This window comes from Xyrauchen texanus, chromosome 18, assembly GCF_025860055.1.
Source record: "Xyrauchen texanus isolate HMW12.3.18 chromosome 18, RBS_HiC_50CHRs, whole genome shotgun sequence".
In the NCBI taxonomy this organism is placed as follows: Eukaryota; Metazoa; Chordata; class Actinopteri; order Cypriniformes; family Catostomidae; genus Xyrauchen; species Xyrauchen texanus.
Genome location: NC_068293.1, coordinates 20,566,972 through 20,583,826, shown reverse-complemented (window position 1 = coordinate 20,583,826; position 16,855 = coordinate 20,566,972). Strand labels below are relative to the sequence as shown.

Here is a 16,855-nt window from a genome sequence, read left to right as displayed (position 1 = left end):
GTTCAGATTGCTGACAACAGGAAAAGAACAATGCTAAAAAAATTTAAAGGGAGGAGAAAAGACTTCCCATATCTTTTGTTGTTGACGTCAAAACTGTGCATCCAATCAAACTCTACGTTTTGTTTATGCAAATTAATCTGACACTTTGTATAAGCCACCTAACCGAATTAGGCAGAAATCATAACATTGACAGGTAATAAGACATCCCCTCATCTTCTAAATTTTTTTTATGTAAAGTAAATACAAATTTGACCTAGACTACATAAAATGCAATGTTTAGTTTTAAAGACAACTGTGTTTATTATATGATAAACAATTTTGTTACTTTGTTGGGTCATGTCTAATGTAAAATCTGGTTCCTGAAGTAAACCAGTTAAAAACCACTGCATTAGGTCACAACTCTGACATTTAAGGCTGTATTTCATTCAACAATAACTAATATTGTCATAGTGTGGTCTTTCATCGTCTTTTGTCACAGTGTTGGACCAAGTTTTAAAGACATTGGCAGGCGTGGGTCATGAAATGAAAGCAAAAGCAAAATAAGTGAGCTGACCATGCAAGGAGGCTGCATCCATGGTTCTCCATCAATCTGCATGGGCAGCAGCCGGGACGTCCTGTGGACATAGAGATAGGGACAGAGAAAGAAAGACAGAGCGAGCTGTTAGGGGTCAGGTCATTGATCAGGCAGACCACGGGCATGAGCCTCCTCTACAACACTGTTACTGGACGGCTCTGAACACAACACTCTTTGTTCCCACAGCCCAATTACCCGTTGGGCCCCTTACTCTCTAAACTAATAGACTCGCACACACACACACACATAGTTCAGCACCTCCACCCCAATATACACACACACACTTCCACAAAGTCAGCAAGGTCACTAGAAGTTAAAGAAACAAAGCATGGGAGAATGACACTGTGCTTTTACATGCGCAACAATACACTGATAACGATCAAATAACAGCTCATTCTGAAAACCTGACAACCCAAGAAAAATGCCGTTTAAAGCCAAAGTGTGTAGACATAACAGCGAGTGTCAACAAACAAAACTGCAAAAGTTATCATTGTTTCCAAACAGCTCTCCCAAATACTCCCCTCGTCTTCCATGGGCCGAACAAACAGATGGTACCGCCTAAAACTCAGACCATTGATTGAGCCACTAGGCTAACTGGGACACTCAAACAAAAAAGGGAATGTTCTTATAGCGCCACAGTGTTTTCACTTTTTGGGGAAATCAGCTTTCAAATGGCTTATTTATAGTTGCCTCTGCATATTAAGCTAGGATAGGAGAGAGAATTGTAACACTGGCAAAATCGCACATGCCAGCCTTCAGGTGTTTACATTACCTTCTACGTTGCTGGGTTATTAAGAATAAACAGTCAAATAGTGAATGCCCTATTAATGCAGATTTTTGGAAAATATTAGGTAGTAGGCAGACTGCCTTGTTTACAGGTGAGAAAACAGGCTGTTAAATCTGTGAATAACCCCCTCCCTTAAATTCAGCACTAAATTTAAAGGTCATTTTGAATGTTTAATGGAGCGAGACATACACAAACATGTGAACTAGCACCTCAGCCATGATGAGTCTCCACCAGTTCATTAACATAAGTCAGGACTGAGCAGTATGTGTGCTCATGCTACAAACATCATTATTCATCAGTAAAAGCTTTTGGAAAAGACCAGTGATGGTGGGTCAAATGTCTGACTTATTGGCTACAGTGGCCGAGAGTGGCCATCCTGCTGATGGTGAGGGGGAAGGGATCCGTTTGAGAGCTGTGGACGTGGGAAATCAGAGTGTTTATCTATGAGTTGGACCTCTTGGTCAAAGTATGTGTGTGTCTGTGCATAGGCACAAGGTACTGACCTGATGATGACACTGGAACACTGTGCAAGGCGCCGTCCAGCACTCTTGAGACCCGTGTAGATCTGACCCATTTCGATGGCTCCCTCTAAGCCCACAACCTCCAGAAGCTGGTCACTCAGATCTATTTAGCAGAAGAGGAAGGGATAGATAGATAGAAAGTGATAGAAAGAGAGATTGGAGGATTAGAGCTGGGAAAATTAGGTGACAGCCCAGATGAAAATTTTATTGCTCAGATGTTACTCAAAGTTTAATTTTTAGAATAAACTTAGTCTTCAACATTTCTTCTAAAATTCTTTTTGAGAAATAAAAATAGAAACCAATGAAACAATTACTGATACTTTATATTTTCACTGATGCACTGCAACAGCTTGCGGCTGTGTACACTGGAAGCACCGAAGTGAACGTTTTAAATAACGTGCAGATTACACTGACCAATCAGGTGCGAGCTTGAGTAGACTTTAGCAACGGTTAAATGGGAAAAAAAAACATGTATCCTACTTTATTTTCAATGTAAACCACTGATATAAACATTTAATTATATTATTATTATTATTATTATGTTATTGTTGTAAAAACTGTATATACTTGTGGTTAGAAACAAAAAGTTATATAAATTAGTAGACCAGGGACCAGAAACATCACAAGATAGCTATAATTCAGTGGCCAGAGTAGCTCTGTGGTCAGCAGTGTCAGCAGTAGAACAGAGCAATGCACCACTCGCATCTAGTGTAGAAAGGGTGATACAGCATGAACACAGAGCTATAAAATAAATGTGGATAACATAGATCAGTTAACTGGGTCTTGGGAAAATCTGATGCAAATTTTTTTATATTGTTCATATTGAAATCCAACTTTCTGCGCACAGTTTGTGACATTATTGAGATCTACTTGAAACTATAAAAAAATCTTTATCTTTATCACCATCCCATTTGCTCTCCATTTAATCTCATTGCTATCTAGGAGAAACAATTTAATATATAAAAGAGATTTTGTTTGTGATTTTTCTTCCATTCGGATAAGTAAAAAAAATAAAAAGGAACCTCAATTTCTAAACCAAACCAAACCCAAACTCTACAAAATGGGTTGGTATTTACTCTACAAAATATAGTTGGTAGTATGAGAGAAAATTAAGGGTATAGAGGCAATTGCCTGAGGTCAGTGTATAAGCCTACTAGAAGGCTAAGCTTAAGTAAATGCTTGTGGAACATTGTTATCCCTTCACTCACTCATTAACTTTCTCTCACTCACCCTAGCAAACACAAGAGGGTCATAGACCCTCAGTATCCCACATACTGTACACACACACTGTGGAAATGACTTTATGTCTGTTGTAGAGTAGGGGGATCAGGCAAACTAAATTAGTGATTTATAAAAGTCTCCACAGTTCTAAGAAAGCCCCTTCTGTGAATTATTATTGAAGAACCAATGTAATCAAATCAGTACCTGACAAAAGTGGGTATTGCCTGTAACCCAATTGCAAGGGTGTAAATGCAGTATCTTGTACTGATAATGGAACACAGATCTTTTTGTGCCAGTGCCAGAATCAAGATGTGGCTGTACAAAAAGATAGATAGACCTGTATAAAAAGCACTTGATGGAAAAATCACACATGGAGTGATTGAATCTCATTTTAACTGATACCTCTCCAATGAAAGCAACCTGAATATTTAACACGTGTTGAAAGTTTCTGAAAAGCAGGTCCCATCTCTATCCAAATTTGCTGAATAGAGGTGGCTGTTTCTGTTTTTCACCCAATCTTTCATCCAATTTGGAATGCCCAATTCCTAATGCGCTTTTAAGTCCTTGTGGTCATGTATTGACTCGCCTCAACCATCAACCCGCACATCTTATCACTTGTTGAGCGCATTGCCACGGAGACATAAAACGTGTGGCTTGACGCCAGCCACTGCTCACGCACCCTATCGAGAACAAACCACATTATAGTGACCACGAGGAGGTTACCCCATGTGACTCTACCCTCCCAAGCCAATTTGGTTGCTTAGGAGATCTGGCTGGAGTCACTCAGCATGCCCTGGGATTCGAACTAGCGAACTCCAGGGGTGGTAGCCAGCATCTTTACCACTGAGCTACCCAGGCCCCTGAGAAATCATTCTTAATAAAATGAGGCTGTTTACTGCAATCCAAACGGGTATGTACATTTTAGCTACCCAGAGAAAATTGTATTGCTCAGATGATGCACTTTTAAAGCTCATGAGACTTGCTGGAGTTCTCAGACATCGCTCATTTAAGTATCAACTTTGTCTCAGATGTTTCTCCTTAACTTCCTCCCAAATGAGGACATACATTTCTGATAAGTGTACAATGTCAGATCTAAACAAATATATATCACAAAAAGTGATTTGTCAGGGAAGGGCAGATGTTTAATCTTTGGTCCACTTTAAAAATATTTTTACAGCCAATTTAGCCTGTCATTAAAGGGATAGTTCACAATTCTCCCATGATTTACTCACCCTAATGCCATCCCAGGTGTGTATGACTTTCTTTCTTCTGCAGAACACAAACAAAGATTTTTAGAAGAATATATCAGCTCTGTAGATCCATGCAACGCAAGTGAATGTGATCAGACCTTTGTAGCTCCACAAATCACATAAAGGAAACATAAAAGTATTCCATATAAATCCAGTGGTTAAATTCATATCTTCAGAAGTAATATAATAGGTGTGGGTGAGTTTATTTTACGCTAAATCTCCACTTTCACTTTCACATATGAAAGTGAATGTTTAAGTGGAGATTTAGAGTAAAAAAGGATTTTTCACCCACACCATTATATCACTTCTGAAGATATGGATTTAAACACTGGAGTCATATGGATTACTTTTATGATTCCTTTATGTGATTTTTGCAGCTACAAAGGTCTGATCACTGTATGGACCTACTGAGCTGAGATATTTTTCCAAAAATCTTAATTTCTGATCTGCTTAAGAAAGTCATACACATCTGGGCTGGCATGAAGGTGAGTAAATGATAAAAAAAACAAAAACAATTTGGGGGTGAACGATCCCTTTAACAAAATATCTTCTGATGTGTGACGTGCACTTAAAGGCACATCTGCCAACAGATTACGTTTACTCCCATACAGGTCTGTTTAGATGAGTCTGTCCATTGTATACCACAATATAAACACTGTTAATAATTTCACAATGTCACCTGACAGAAGCAGACACACTTTTGCAACCAAGCAGGAAAATGTCGCCTGGCTTATTCTCGTCCTATGAGACAGAAGCTTGCACAAGGCTGATGATGCAATTCTGAGCTCCAGAGAAAGTTCAGAGTCATCCAGCGATGCTCAATGCTGACCAAAGAGAAATTCCATCCTCAACGCACAGTGTTTGACTTTGGTTCAAAATGAGAGGTCAAAAAGGAGAAAGAAATAGGATGCCAAATACATTTATTATTTCCAAACATAGATTTTTTTCCTATTAAAGGCGAAGTGTGTCCTTTTTTATGTAAATATAATTTTTTCTGTCCCAGCTTTATATGCGACAACTAAGAGCAATCCTCTAATTTATAGGTTGATTCATCATAAAAGTTTCTCTGTGGTGCCTTTAAAGCAATGCTCTGTTTGAGTATCCTGACCAGTGGAACATAGCACAATTGGCTCAACCAATATCATGAATTTGGGGTGGGACTATCTATTTGATCATTCAGTGAAAGATGAGAGGAGTATTCGGAAACCTGTATAAAAACAGTTATTATTTCTGCACTTCTATTCAGTGCCAATGAGACACAGAAATTAAATGCTTCACATTTAATCCTTCACATTTAATTTCTTCATGTTTACACATATGGTATTGGCAGACAGACACCTAATAAAAACCTAGTACTGAATAAATATGTCAATAGGGATGCTATTGTTGTTTACTCATAATTAACCCTCAGTTTTCCTGACAAGCTTTAATAAAGAGCTCATGTCCCTTGAAGCCATTCAGAATCATAATACGAATTCCATGTTGATAGAGTAATTGTTAATGTTACTGATACTGTGAGTTAAGGTAGTGAATTCAGCAGATGTGAATATTGCATACGCAGAGGAAGTACAGTAAGTTAGTGAGCCACTGTCAAGATTAAATATTTCACAGAGCAAATTTCACGGGACATATCACAAAACTAGTCCTCAGTGTGTGTTGCCAGCTTCCAAACTGCGTTGAGTACACTCCAGCAACGCCTACTCGCACAACAAGTCATTTGTGAGAAACTTTGATGTACGCAATAAGCATTAGCCTACATGTCTACCATTGAAAAGTATTATGCTTCTATGTTCTATCTTAAAATTGTATGGTATTGATAATATGTAAATGTAAAAAAAAATAAAAAATACAAGGCAATTTCTTAAGATTCAACTCAACAATATGGGCAGGTGTTGTTTTTTTTTTTTTACCTATGTAAAAGTACTGCTACTGAACAAATAATTAACTTGAGTACAAGTAGAAGTACTGAGAAAAATGATGACTCCAGTAAGAGTAAATAATTAGTTTGCCAAAAAAAACTACTCAAGTAATTACGTTACAAGTTACTTTATGAAATATTATATATAGTATATATGCTTCCATTTTTAGAACACAAAGACATTTTTATTCTTGAAAGAAAATGATGCTTCCTTTCACAAGGATGAATTAAATTGATCAAGAATCATTAATTGCTAATTATTATTACATTTTGTTTTAAGAGGTATTTATTCTATTTTTTCTTTACCCGTGATGGCAAACATATACTGTGTCACCTATTCCTTACAAAATCATTTTAAATTGATAATTTGGTACTCAAGAAAATGTTCTTATTATTAGAACAATTAAAAATGGTTGCGCTAAAATGTGGAAATCACACAATACAGTGGGTATTTTCCCCATTTGTTGAGGTATTGCTAGTTCTTTACACTTGCAAGTCAAATTTTGGTTTTAAAAATAGGCAAAGAAAAATGAAAATGAAATCTCCAACCAGGATAGAGAGGGAAGTGGACAGCCAGATGCACAACAAAATGACAAGTAAATCACAATCTCTAGTTTGAGAAAAAGACTCCTCACAGGTCCTAAACTAGCAGCCTCTAAATGCCAAAGACCTGCATTGCTGCAAGAGGATTCTTGGACAAACATAAAAAAATTATTTAAATAGAATTTAAAATAATTCTAAATCATCTCTAAACTACATAATGTGCATTGTGACTGAAAAACATTCCTATTTCAGGTTTATTCTCATTCACGTATGTCCAAGTATTTTGGCTATTAAGTTAACATACTCTACCTGCTAGGACAGTTTATTTTGAACAGGGATGAGCGATTATGTAATTTAACGTGGGAGTACAATACCGAACTGATGCGGACTGATAGAAGCGGTGAGCCCTTCTGTGCGAAGGTGCGAGGAACCAGGCGGCGAAAAATATAAATAATGTTCAGTGAAGTCAAAAGAAGATTGCAATGTAGGCCTATGTATTTAATTGTAATTATATCAGATATTATTAATAAAACACAGGAACTTATTGCCTGGTGATTTTTTGCCTCTATATTTTGAATTTCAGGGATATTTTTGTTAGTCCCCCTTAATTTCTGACACTATTGGCATTGTATCTTTCTATTTAAAAGGTATTTAAAAAGTTTGTTTTAGACATATAGTAGCAAGTCGTCAGAAGTGTGGTGTGGTGCAGAGAGCAAAGCCCGAATGAAGGAGGGCAGCTGTATTCCCGACAAAAGGGCAGAGAAGAAGAATCCTCCACTGGTGATTTGTGGGTGGTGAGGACAGGAGAAAGGCAAGCTGGAAGGTAACCACACTTCCCGAGATGCAGGCAGAGACAGGCAACCAACAGATACATGAGACAGCATCAACTAGACAGAGAAAGCAAGGTTAGCCGCTTGACAGCACAAGCAATAATATAGCGAAGACAGAGAGGGCACACAAGGATTAAGTAGGGAGTCCAATCAGAGTGGAACAGGTGTAGCTAGCACGTTAATCAGCGGCATGATCAGCGCTTCACGAGGAACGATTATCGTTCCCATGGAAACACTGATCTTGTGTGCCGGCTCCGCCTGTAAGACATGAAGGAGAGAGAAAAACAAAGCAACAGAATAAACAGGCGAACCCAAAATAATGTTGTTAATGTTTGACACAGTTAAAACATTGCCTACCTTAAAAACAAGTGAAGTTTGATCAGTGGTTAAATGTGTTCAAACAGTACCTTCTTGCATGAATGACTGGCTCCTTTCCAGAATAAAATGAAATATGCAGAAAACCACAGTATTACAGTTTGTGTGTAGTGACAGGGTAGAAAGTCTTGAAGAGTCTTGTCTAGAGAGAAGAGAGGTCACCGGTGGCAGTTTATGCAAACTGCTGTGCTCAAGATAACAGTGCATATACATTTCTTCTTCACAAAAATTCAGAAATATTATGTATTTTATTTGTACTTTGTAATTGTGGTGAAAAATAACTGTAGTGAAGTTGAATACTTAATTTTTAATCATCTCAAGTAAAAGTAATATTATTATTTATAAGAAAAAAGTAGAAAAATTTGAAAAATGTCCTCAAGTACTGTAACGAGTGTAGTTGCAATTCGTTAATTTCAACATGTGGATATGGACCCCTGTTAGTTATCTGCATTCAAAAGGTATGACCTGAGAATCTCTTGACCTGGCTGAACAGAAAAAGCCGCCTGCCAGTGATTATAACGTTTTTATTGATTGATGAGAAGTGGAGAGGTCTGAACTGGCCTGACTATGCAGCTTTGCCAGGGGATATTGTGACTCTCCTCCTCAAAAAGGTCAGACAGGAAAGTTAAACAAACCATACACTTTGTTTGGTTTGCTATGCATAGCCCCAACAGAGAATTCTGGCCCGGTATCCTTTATCCACCTCCACAATAGCACAAGCGGGTATGTCAATGATCCTGAAGCTCCCTTGGCTCTATACATCTTGGTAGTTTTCCCTGAAATAATAATATGATTGAGAGCAATAAGAAGAAAAGAAGGAGTTAAAGAGGGAAGATTAGCACTTCAGCAGTGACACTGTGAAGTGACGTTGAGTGACCGATGGATCTCTTAGGGGCTGTTCAGTTTGAATATGTTGTTGCTAAAAAAACTAGACATTACTCAACTAAAAGAATTGAAATTAGGTGTCTCGAGACATCCTTTTAAAAGTTACCATTCTTTTTAACCTAACACCGCATGTGAAAAATGTGGCGCTTCTGCAAGTGACGCTGAAAAACAGTGGGGTGCAGAGCAACAGTCAAAGATGTCTGTCTAGCACATGTTTACACAGACAAACTACTGAAAAACAGCACAGATTGATGGAAAAACACACTGGTTGTGAATGGCCCTAAGACTGAAAACTGCAAAAACTTACAGCCTTTATACTGATTCATGAATCAGTACACAATCAAACCAATAATCTATGAAAATGAGTGTCCTTTTAAAAAGAAACTGAAGATTATTTTCCTTTAAGGGACAGAATAAAGATTACCAGAAATGATTGGAGAGGACAAGGGGGGTAAGAGCAGGAAATGCTGAGAGCCAGAATTGAGCACATGAACAGCATGGTTCATGGTTTCTCGAACAGTTTTCCTGAATATGTCAATCCCCCACCAACCCACCTACCATTGGTTGGTCTTCCACCATTGGTTGACACCATGTTACTCTACTGGGCAGGTCGGGATACTTTTAGGTATTTTGCAAACAAGAAATAGTCAACTATTTAATTAGAAAATTCTATAAATAAAAGTAAAATGAGTCGCAACAATATACACATATATTCACATACGCTAAATGTTATATTTATTATATTTTATAGTTACACTGCATGCCTTGTCTTTTGTTTCATGGAGCAAAGTTATTATTATCAAACACACAGCTTCTTTTTCACTACCCCAGAAGCATAAAATCAAATAATATTCAAGGCAGGGAAGGAAATAAATTGACAGGAGCCTTATTTTCCTCACAACATAAATGTTTCCAACTCTGTCAGGTCTGGGCTTTCTTATTCCAGGCAGGGCATCACAGTGAGGCAGCGCTAAGAATAGCTCACAAACGCCTTCTTACATAACCATGTCAGAATGCATTGTGTGGAGGATATTAAGCCCTGACAGAGCAGGGTCATGTTAAAAGTATATTACAAATTACAGTGATCAAAACAAATAACATGATCTACACTGACCATGTTTAACATAAAAAAGACAAACTTAAGTTGATTCACTTTAGACCCTCAACCAACTGCAATTTTACATGAAGTTAGTGACTGGTACCAGCTACACACAACCAGTGTCGGCATACTCTTAAACATTGGTATTTTGGAGGTCAGCTGCACTAGAAACAGCAACAAAAATTGGATTTCCTTTAAGTGAACCTGCTGGTGAAGTAATGGCTCAAGCAGATAAGATGCTTGAATGTGCATCATATAATGCAAGTGGGATGACATCTATTCTTCTAACTCTTTAGCTTTTTCTTGCAACAGTCACTTTGCGCTTTCTCACTGGAGCAGAGACCTAAAGCTGCTTTGTGACACTTAGCTGGATTGCTAGGTCCAAACAAGAGTTTGATTCTAACTCCCTTCTCCTGCTGGTCTATATTCACATTGTAGTTTTGGGTAAGTGTGTGTCTTTAAAGTTAGTATGACCATGAGTACTAGCGGTAACTGTTTACCACTTTAGCTAGACAACAACTCTGGATGAGAGGATACATGTTCCCTGTTTAATTCATGAGTGGTACTTGCATTTGTCTGCTTAGGATAAATTACAAGAGATTTATTGAGAGAGAAGAAGATCTGAGAAATGTTTTATACTATAATCATTTTACTAAGAGAATGGAAAGATGCAAATTGATGCAATTGATAGTGGTTGACTTCTGTTATTTAAGATGGATTGGGTTCAAACAAACAACAATACCAGACAAAATTTTCAAGTGAACTTGCATCCGCACTAACCAGAGCAAACAGCCAAGTGTACTCTGGTCCACACTAAAAAACTAAAGTGTAAAAGTACCCTAAAACTATACAGTATAAACGGAGATGAATGAAATTTGAGTTAGATCAGAAAAAGGCATGGAAACAACTTATAAAGTAACTTGTGAAAAAAGTGTGACAAAAAGGACTAGAAGGCGGGGTTTTTGGTACTAATCAAAATATTCTTGTAACACAGTTCAATGGAAAGGAGGAGGCGAGAACAAGCTTGATAATATTAATAATATTTTAATAATAAACGTAACCAAAAGACAAATACACACACAGGTGTTGGGCAGCTGATGTAACTCTCTATATGTTGCACTGCCGTCTCCAGTCACCTTTATCCCTCTCGGGCTTCATCAGCATAATTAGTGGGAGGGTGGGCGAAATCACTGCCCTCCCCTGCCACAATTCTCTATGGTTTTTTCTGATGTGGCAATAGTGTTCTTCAAGTGTGAGGGATCTGTGTGGTGCCACATGGATGTGGACAGCTAAAATGTATTGTATTTATGGTACCATTTGCCCTGTACTGTGCTTTTCCTGTGAATATGATGTGTTAACACAGGCCGATAGTGTGGACTATAAATTCTATTCTGCAAACCCAAAACTATGCGCGACATGGCAGGGAGGTGGCTCTCATGCTCGATCCATGTGCCAAGTGACCAGCCACCCCCATACCTCCACCACAGCTTCTGCAACCTCTCCAACTCCTTCTGACCATCTGTTTTTTCTTCCACTGTTTTTCCTTCATTTGTTCTCTACACTAGCTGAACTGCTCTTCACTAGTATACTTCAGTTCATGGATCATCACGTATGCTCTTCACTAGTATACTTAATTCCTGAGCTCTTCTTATTGGCCCCTCACTGGCAAATTAATTCCTTGGCATTACTTATGTGCTCTTCACTAGCATATGTCATTCCTGGGCTCTTCTTATCTACTCTTCACAAGCAAATTCATTCCTTGGGACTTCCTATCTGCTCTTCACTAGCATAATTTATGCCTGGGCCCTTCTTACACACTCTTTACTACCATACTTAATTCCTGGGCTCTTCTTAAGTGCCATTCAGGTAACACTTTATGTTGATGTCTCCCACAGATATTCAACTGACTATTATCCACTGACTTGCTATAGCTAGTAAACAGTGTTTCAACAAACAATAGGTAGACTTTCAGTAGCCTGTATATAAATCTTTATAAATGATCTAAATACAGTTGAAGTCAGAAGTTTACATACACTTAGGTTGAAGTCATTAAAACACTTTTTTTAACCACTCCACAGTTTTAATATTAGCAAACTATAGTTTTGACAAGTCGTTTATGCATGACATGAGTAATTTTTCCAACAATTGTTTACAGACAGATTGTTTCAATTTTAATTGACTATATCACAATTCCAGTGGGTCAGAAGTTTACATATACTAAGTTAACTGTGCCTTTAAGCAGCTTGTAAAATTCTAATTAGCCAATAGCTTCTGATAGGAGGTGTACTAAATTAGAGGTGTACCCGTGGATGTATTTTAAGGTCCCACATCTTGGGAAAATGAAAAGATCTCAGAAAAAGAACTGTGGACCTACACAAGTCTGGTTCATCCTTGGGAGCAATTTCCAAACACCTGATGGTACCACGTTCATCTGTACAAACATTAGTACACAAGTATAAACACCATGGGACCATGCAACCATTATACCGCACAGGAAGAAGACGCATTTCGTTTCCTAGAGATGAACATAGCTTGGTGCAAAAAGTACAAATACAGACTACAGTTTGCAAGTGCACATGGGGAAATCTCCTTTGGTCTGATGAATCAAAAATTGAACTTTTTGGCAATAATGACCATCATTATGTTTGGAGGAAAAAGGGTGAGGCTTTCAAGCCAAAGAACACCATCCCAACTGTGAAGCATGGAGGTGGCAGCATCATGTTTTGGGGGCGCTTTGATGCAGGAGGGACTGGTGCACTACACATAATAGATGGCATCATGAGGAAGGAAACTTAAGTGGCTATATTGAAGCGACATCAGCCAGGAAGTCGAAGCTCGTTCACAAATGTGTCTTCCAAATGGACAATGACCCCAAGCATTACTCCAAAGTTGTGGCACAATGGCTTAAGGACAACAAAGTCAAGGTACTGGAGTGGCCATCACAAGCCTCAATATGATAGAAAATTTGTAGGCAGAAATGAAAAAGCATGTGAGAGCAAGGAGGCCTACAAACCTGACTCAGTTGCACCAGCTCTCTCTGGAGGAATGGGCCAAAATTCCAGTAACTTATTGTCAGAAGCTTTTGGAAGGCTTCCCAAAACATTTGACCCAAGTTAAACAATTTAAAGGCAATGCTACCAAATACTAACTAAGTGTATGTAAACTTCTGACCCACTGGGAATGTGATGAAAGAAATAAAAGCTGAAATAAATTATTCTCTTTACTATTATTCTGATATTTCACATTCTTAAAATAAAGTAGTGATCCTAACTGGAATGTTTTCTATGACTAAATGTCAGGAATTGTGAAAAACTGAGTTTAAATGTATTTGGATAAGGATTATATAAACGTCTGACTTCAACTGTACATTATTGTTGAGGACATCAGTTTGTTAAAATTGTTGTACAAAACAATGAGAACTTCTGTACATTTATATTTATTTTACATGTACTGTAGTCTATGTGCTGGTTGCAATGTGGTGCTGCTATTCCTGTGTGTTATTATCAGTATTGGTATTTACAATCTGTTGATAGTCTATTTAAAAAAAGACATCTAGTAGTGAGATAACCATATTCCTTAAATGTTCACTTTATTTTGATGGTCCCTAGGCAACTATAGATGAACAGTTGATACTACCTTAAAGTAAAGTGACTGTACTGATACGAAATTCATATGCAACAAACAGTCAGTAGAGTATTAACAGTCAGTAGAGCATTTCCAGAAAATCTTTAGGTAACTAAAGGTGAAATAAGACACTGAGCAGGTAAGCAAAAGAAAGTAGGTCATTTACTGTTTACTAGCTATTGCAAGTTAGTTGATAAGTGACATGTATTGTAAATATCTGTAGGGGGACCATCAAAATAAAGTGTTACCCAGACTTCATTCACTAGCTTCCTGCTTGCCCTAGAGCTCACCAGTCTCCCAACCTCTGTTCCCATGCCATTCACAAACAAAGCTGCTCTCACAAAGCCGCCTAACAATCACAGCTCTCATGACACAGATCATGGGAAAGGGCTCCTCAGGCCAACAACATCTTCAATTTTTCTGAACCCCTGAGGGGTGAGTGTCACTCTTCAAATGTCCATCACTCTTGCTAAAGCAAGAGAAAAGGCTTTTCTGGTCCCTGATAGAGGATGCTGAGGCACAGTGGAGAGTGTCCCTGTCATTCACCGAGTCACCATGTTCCCACCATGCTCTTGGAGAGGAGAGTTCCACTTCTATTCCTGTTTGTGTTTATGAGGCTGTAAGGGGGTTAACAATGGGCAAGGAGGAGGCGAGAACCGGCTTGTCAATATAAATCATAATTTAATTAAACTCAAACCAAAAGCACAAACATAAACACACACGACGGACATGCCAGTAATTCCCTCTCTCTCGAACCATCGTCACCGGCCGCCTTTATTCCTCGTGTGCCTCATCATGCTGATTGGGGACGGGCGCGCGATATTCCGACCCAGCCCTGCCCCCCTCCGCTCCACACTCCTTCCGGCGTTATCTCAGGCCGGGGTGCCACCGGCATGACGTACATCCCCCCTATCCCTGGGCGGGGTGTATCTTGCATCCCGTGTGGTCATCCCCGCCTTCCTCGCCCTGGGAGGAGACAGGAGGGGAAGACAACAACAACAAAAAAAACAAAATAGGCGAGGGAAAAGGCTAACACGGTGCGAAAGAGAGAGAGAGGAGAGAGAGAAAAAGCTCACTCACCGTTTCTCTGATGTACCGTCGCGTGGTCCTCGAACACTCCTCCACACTCAGGCGGACGACAGCCGCTCCAACCCCGGGCGAACCGGAGTCAAACCTTCAAACCCCAGTGGGCAGAACGCCCCTTCGTTTTTCTGGCAGCAGCCCTACCGCTCCGGGTGGTCGGGGAGTTTCTTCCCTCCTCCCCTCGTGGACGGCGGTCTCCCTCGACCCCTCCACGTCTCTGGGGAGGGCAGGGCACTCCTCCTCCCCCGGCAGGGGCTCCCTCGCTCCAGGCGGTCGGGGTATCCAGTCCCCACTAGCCCCGCGGACGGCGGCCGTTCCCCGCATCCGGGCGGTCGGGCTACTCTGTCACCTGGCAGATGGCAGCGGCGCTCCCCTGGGTGGACGGCAGTGTCAAGGACTCTGCAACGGGCATCCCTCCTCCTTCCCGTGTTTCGACACCAATGTAAGGGGGTTAACGATGGGCAAGGAGGAAGCGAGAACTGGCTTGTCAATATAAATCATAATTTAATTAAACTCAAACCAAAAGCACAAACATAAACACACACATGACGGACATGCCGGTAATTCTCTCTCTCTCGAACCATCGTCACTGGCCGCCTTTATCCCTCACGCGCCTCATCAGGCCGATTGGGTCTGGGTGCGCGATATTCCGCCCCGGCCCCGCCCCCCTCCGCTCCACAGATGCTAAGAGTGTGTTTTTGTTTGTGGGGTGTAACAATGAATGGGCCCAGTGCTGCAGGGCTCTGAAATAACCATCAGCACGAGGCAGTGTGTGGCAACATTACTGTGGGAAGGATGGAGTGACATTTATTCAAGCCAAAAAGAGAAAGAAACAGGAGTTATAACGGTATGGAAAGCAGGTGAATGTAAAAATGTCTATGTCCCTCTGGCCCTGAAATAAAGAAATGCAAAAGGAACAACAGATTTGATGTGAAAGTGATCTCTGCCATACAAATAATGGTTTCTTATTTCCACATTCCAGCTATATATATATATAAATTAAATAAATAAATAGACATTTCCTTTTTTTTGCCAAATGTCACCTAGTTTCTGCAAAAAATGTCCATAAAATTGGATTAAGCAACTTTTGCTTTCTTTCTCATAATCATTTCATATTATTTATATTTAACTTATTGTGATTATATGAGTCTACCACATCACATACAATAAGTAAAAAATAAAATTGTAATACAATGAGATATATTTTGTCTATATTAACTACTTGAAAATATTTAACACATCTTTACTATATAAGCTATGCTTAATGAATCTTCAAAGCAACGTAGCTTTAGCACAAGACAGTACCTTTAAAAAGTTAAAAAGTGAAGCATATTGACCAGCAAAAAATAATAAATTATAGATTTAACAGATCAGTACTTTTACTTAACTACTTTAAAAAATAAGTACTTTTGTACTTTTACTCAAGTAGAAATTTAAAAGAACTACTTTTATTGGGGTAAAATGTCATCAGGATATCTGGACTTTAACTCGTGCAGGATATGTCATATATTTCATCCACCTTTGACCGCCAGTGTTCCAGCAAAAACACTTGATCAAAGTGAGCAACAACTGAAGACAGGTTTGGGTAATGCTACAGTCACATGTTCACATATTTTAGGACCTGATATTATAATTAACTATAATTTCTTAATTTCATCTTTCTTAATTATTTGTTCAATAATATTTTTTCTTTAAATATTGTTTTAAGTAAATAGAACCTTTTAGTAAATCTGTCTTAGTTTACATTGAACTGTTACTTTAATTAATATATTGTTTTTATTTTGCACTACTGATATTTATTCTTTGATTTTACTTATTTATTTGTTTATTTATTTATACATTTGACAATTTCCTCATTGTACTCAGCTGTGCTGCAAATGCTTTGGCAATACAAATGTACAGTTCAGCTGGACATGGGACGTGACTACAGAACTCTTGCTGTACAATGTGCTGTATATGCAGTGCTGGCTTGAGTATTTTTGCCTGAAGGGCAGTTAAAAGATTACTGATATGAGTCACACTGCTAACAGCAGCCCACACTCTCTCTCCCTCCCTCTCTTTCTCTTTCAATCCCTACGCTGTTCCTCGGTTGAGGAGGGCCTCGGGGTCTCCATGGTAACAAGATTCATGTGAGTTTAGTCAGTT

General features: G+C 39.0%; 1 protein-coding gene across 1 annotated transcript in view; it reads right to left on the bottom strand.

Moving 5' to 3' along the window:
• The window catches only part of LOC127659143 (diacylglycerol kinase beta), a 172,456-nt gene that overhangs the window by 5,630 nt on the left and 149,971 nt on the right, over window positions 1-16,855 (bottom strand). The window contains exons 26-27 of the mRNA XM_052148814.1: window positions 1,865-1,985; window positions 554-614 (exon numbers count right to left, since the gene is read on the bottom strand). Of these exons, the coding sequence (XP_052004774.1) occupies window positions 554-614; window positions 1,865-1,985 (182 nt within the window). The remainder of the gene's footprint in view (window positions 1-553; window positions 615-1,864; window positions 1,986-16,855) is intronic.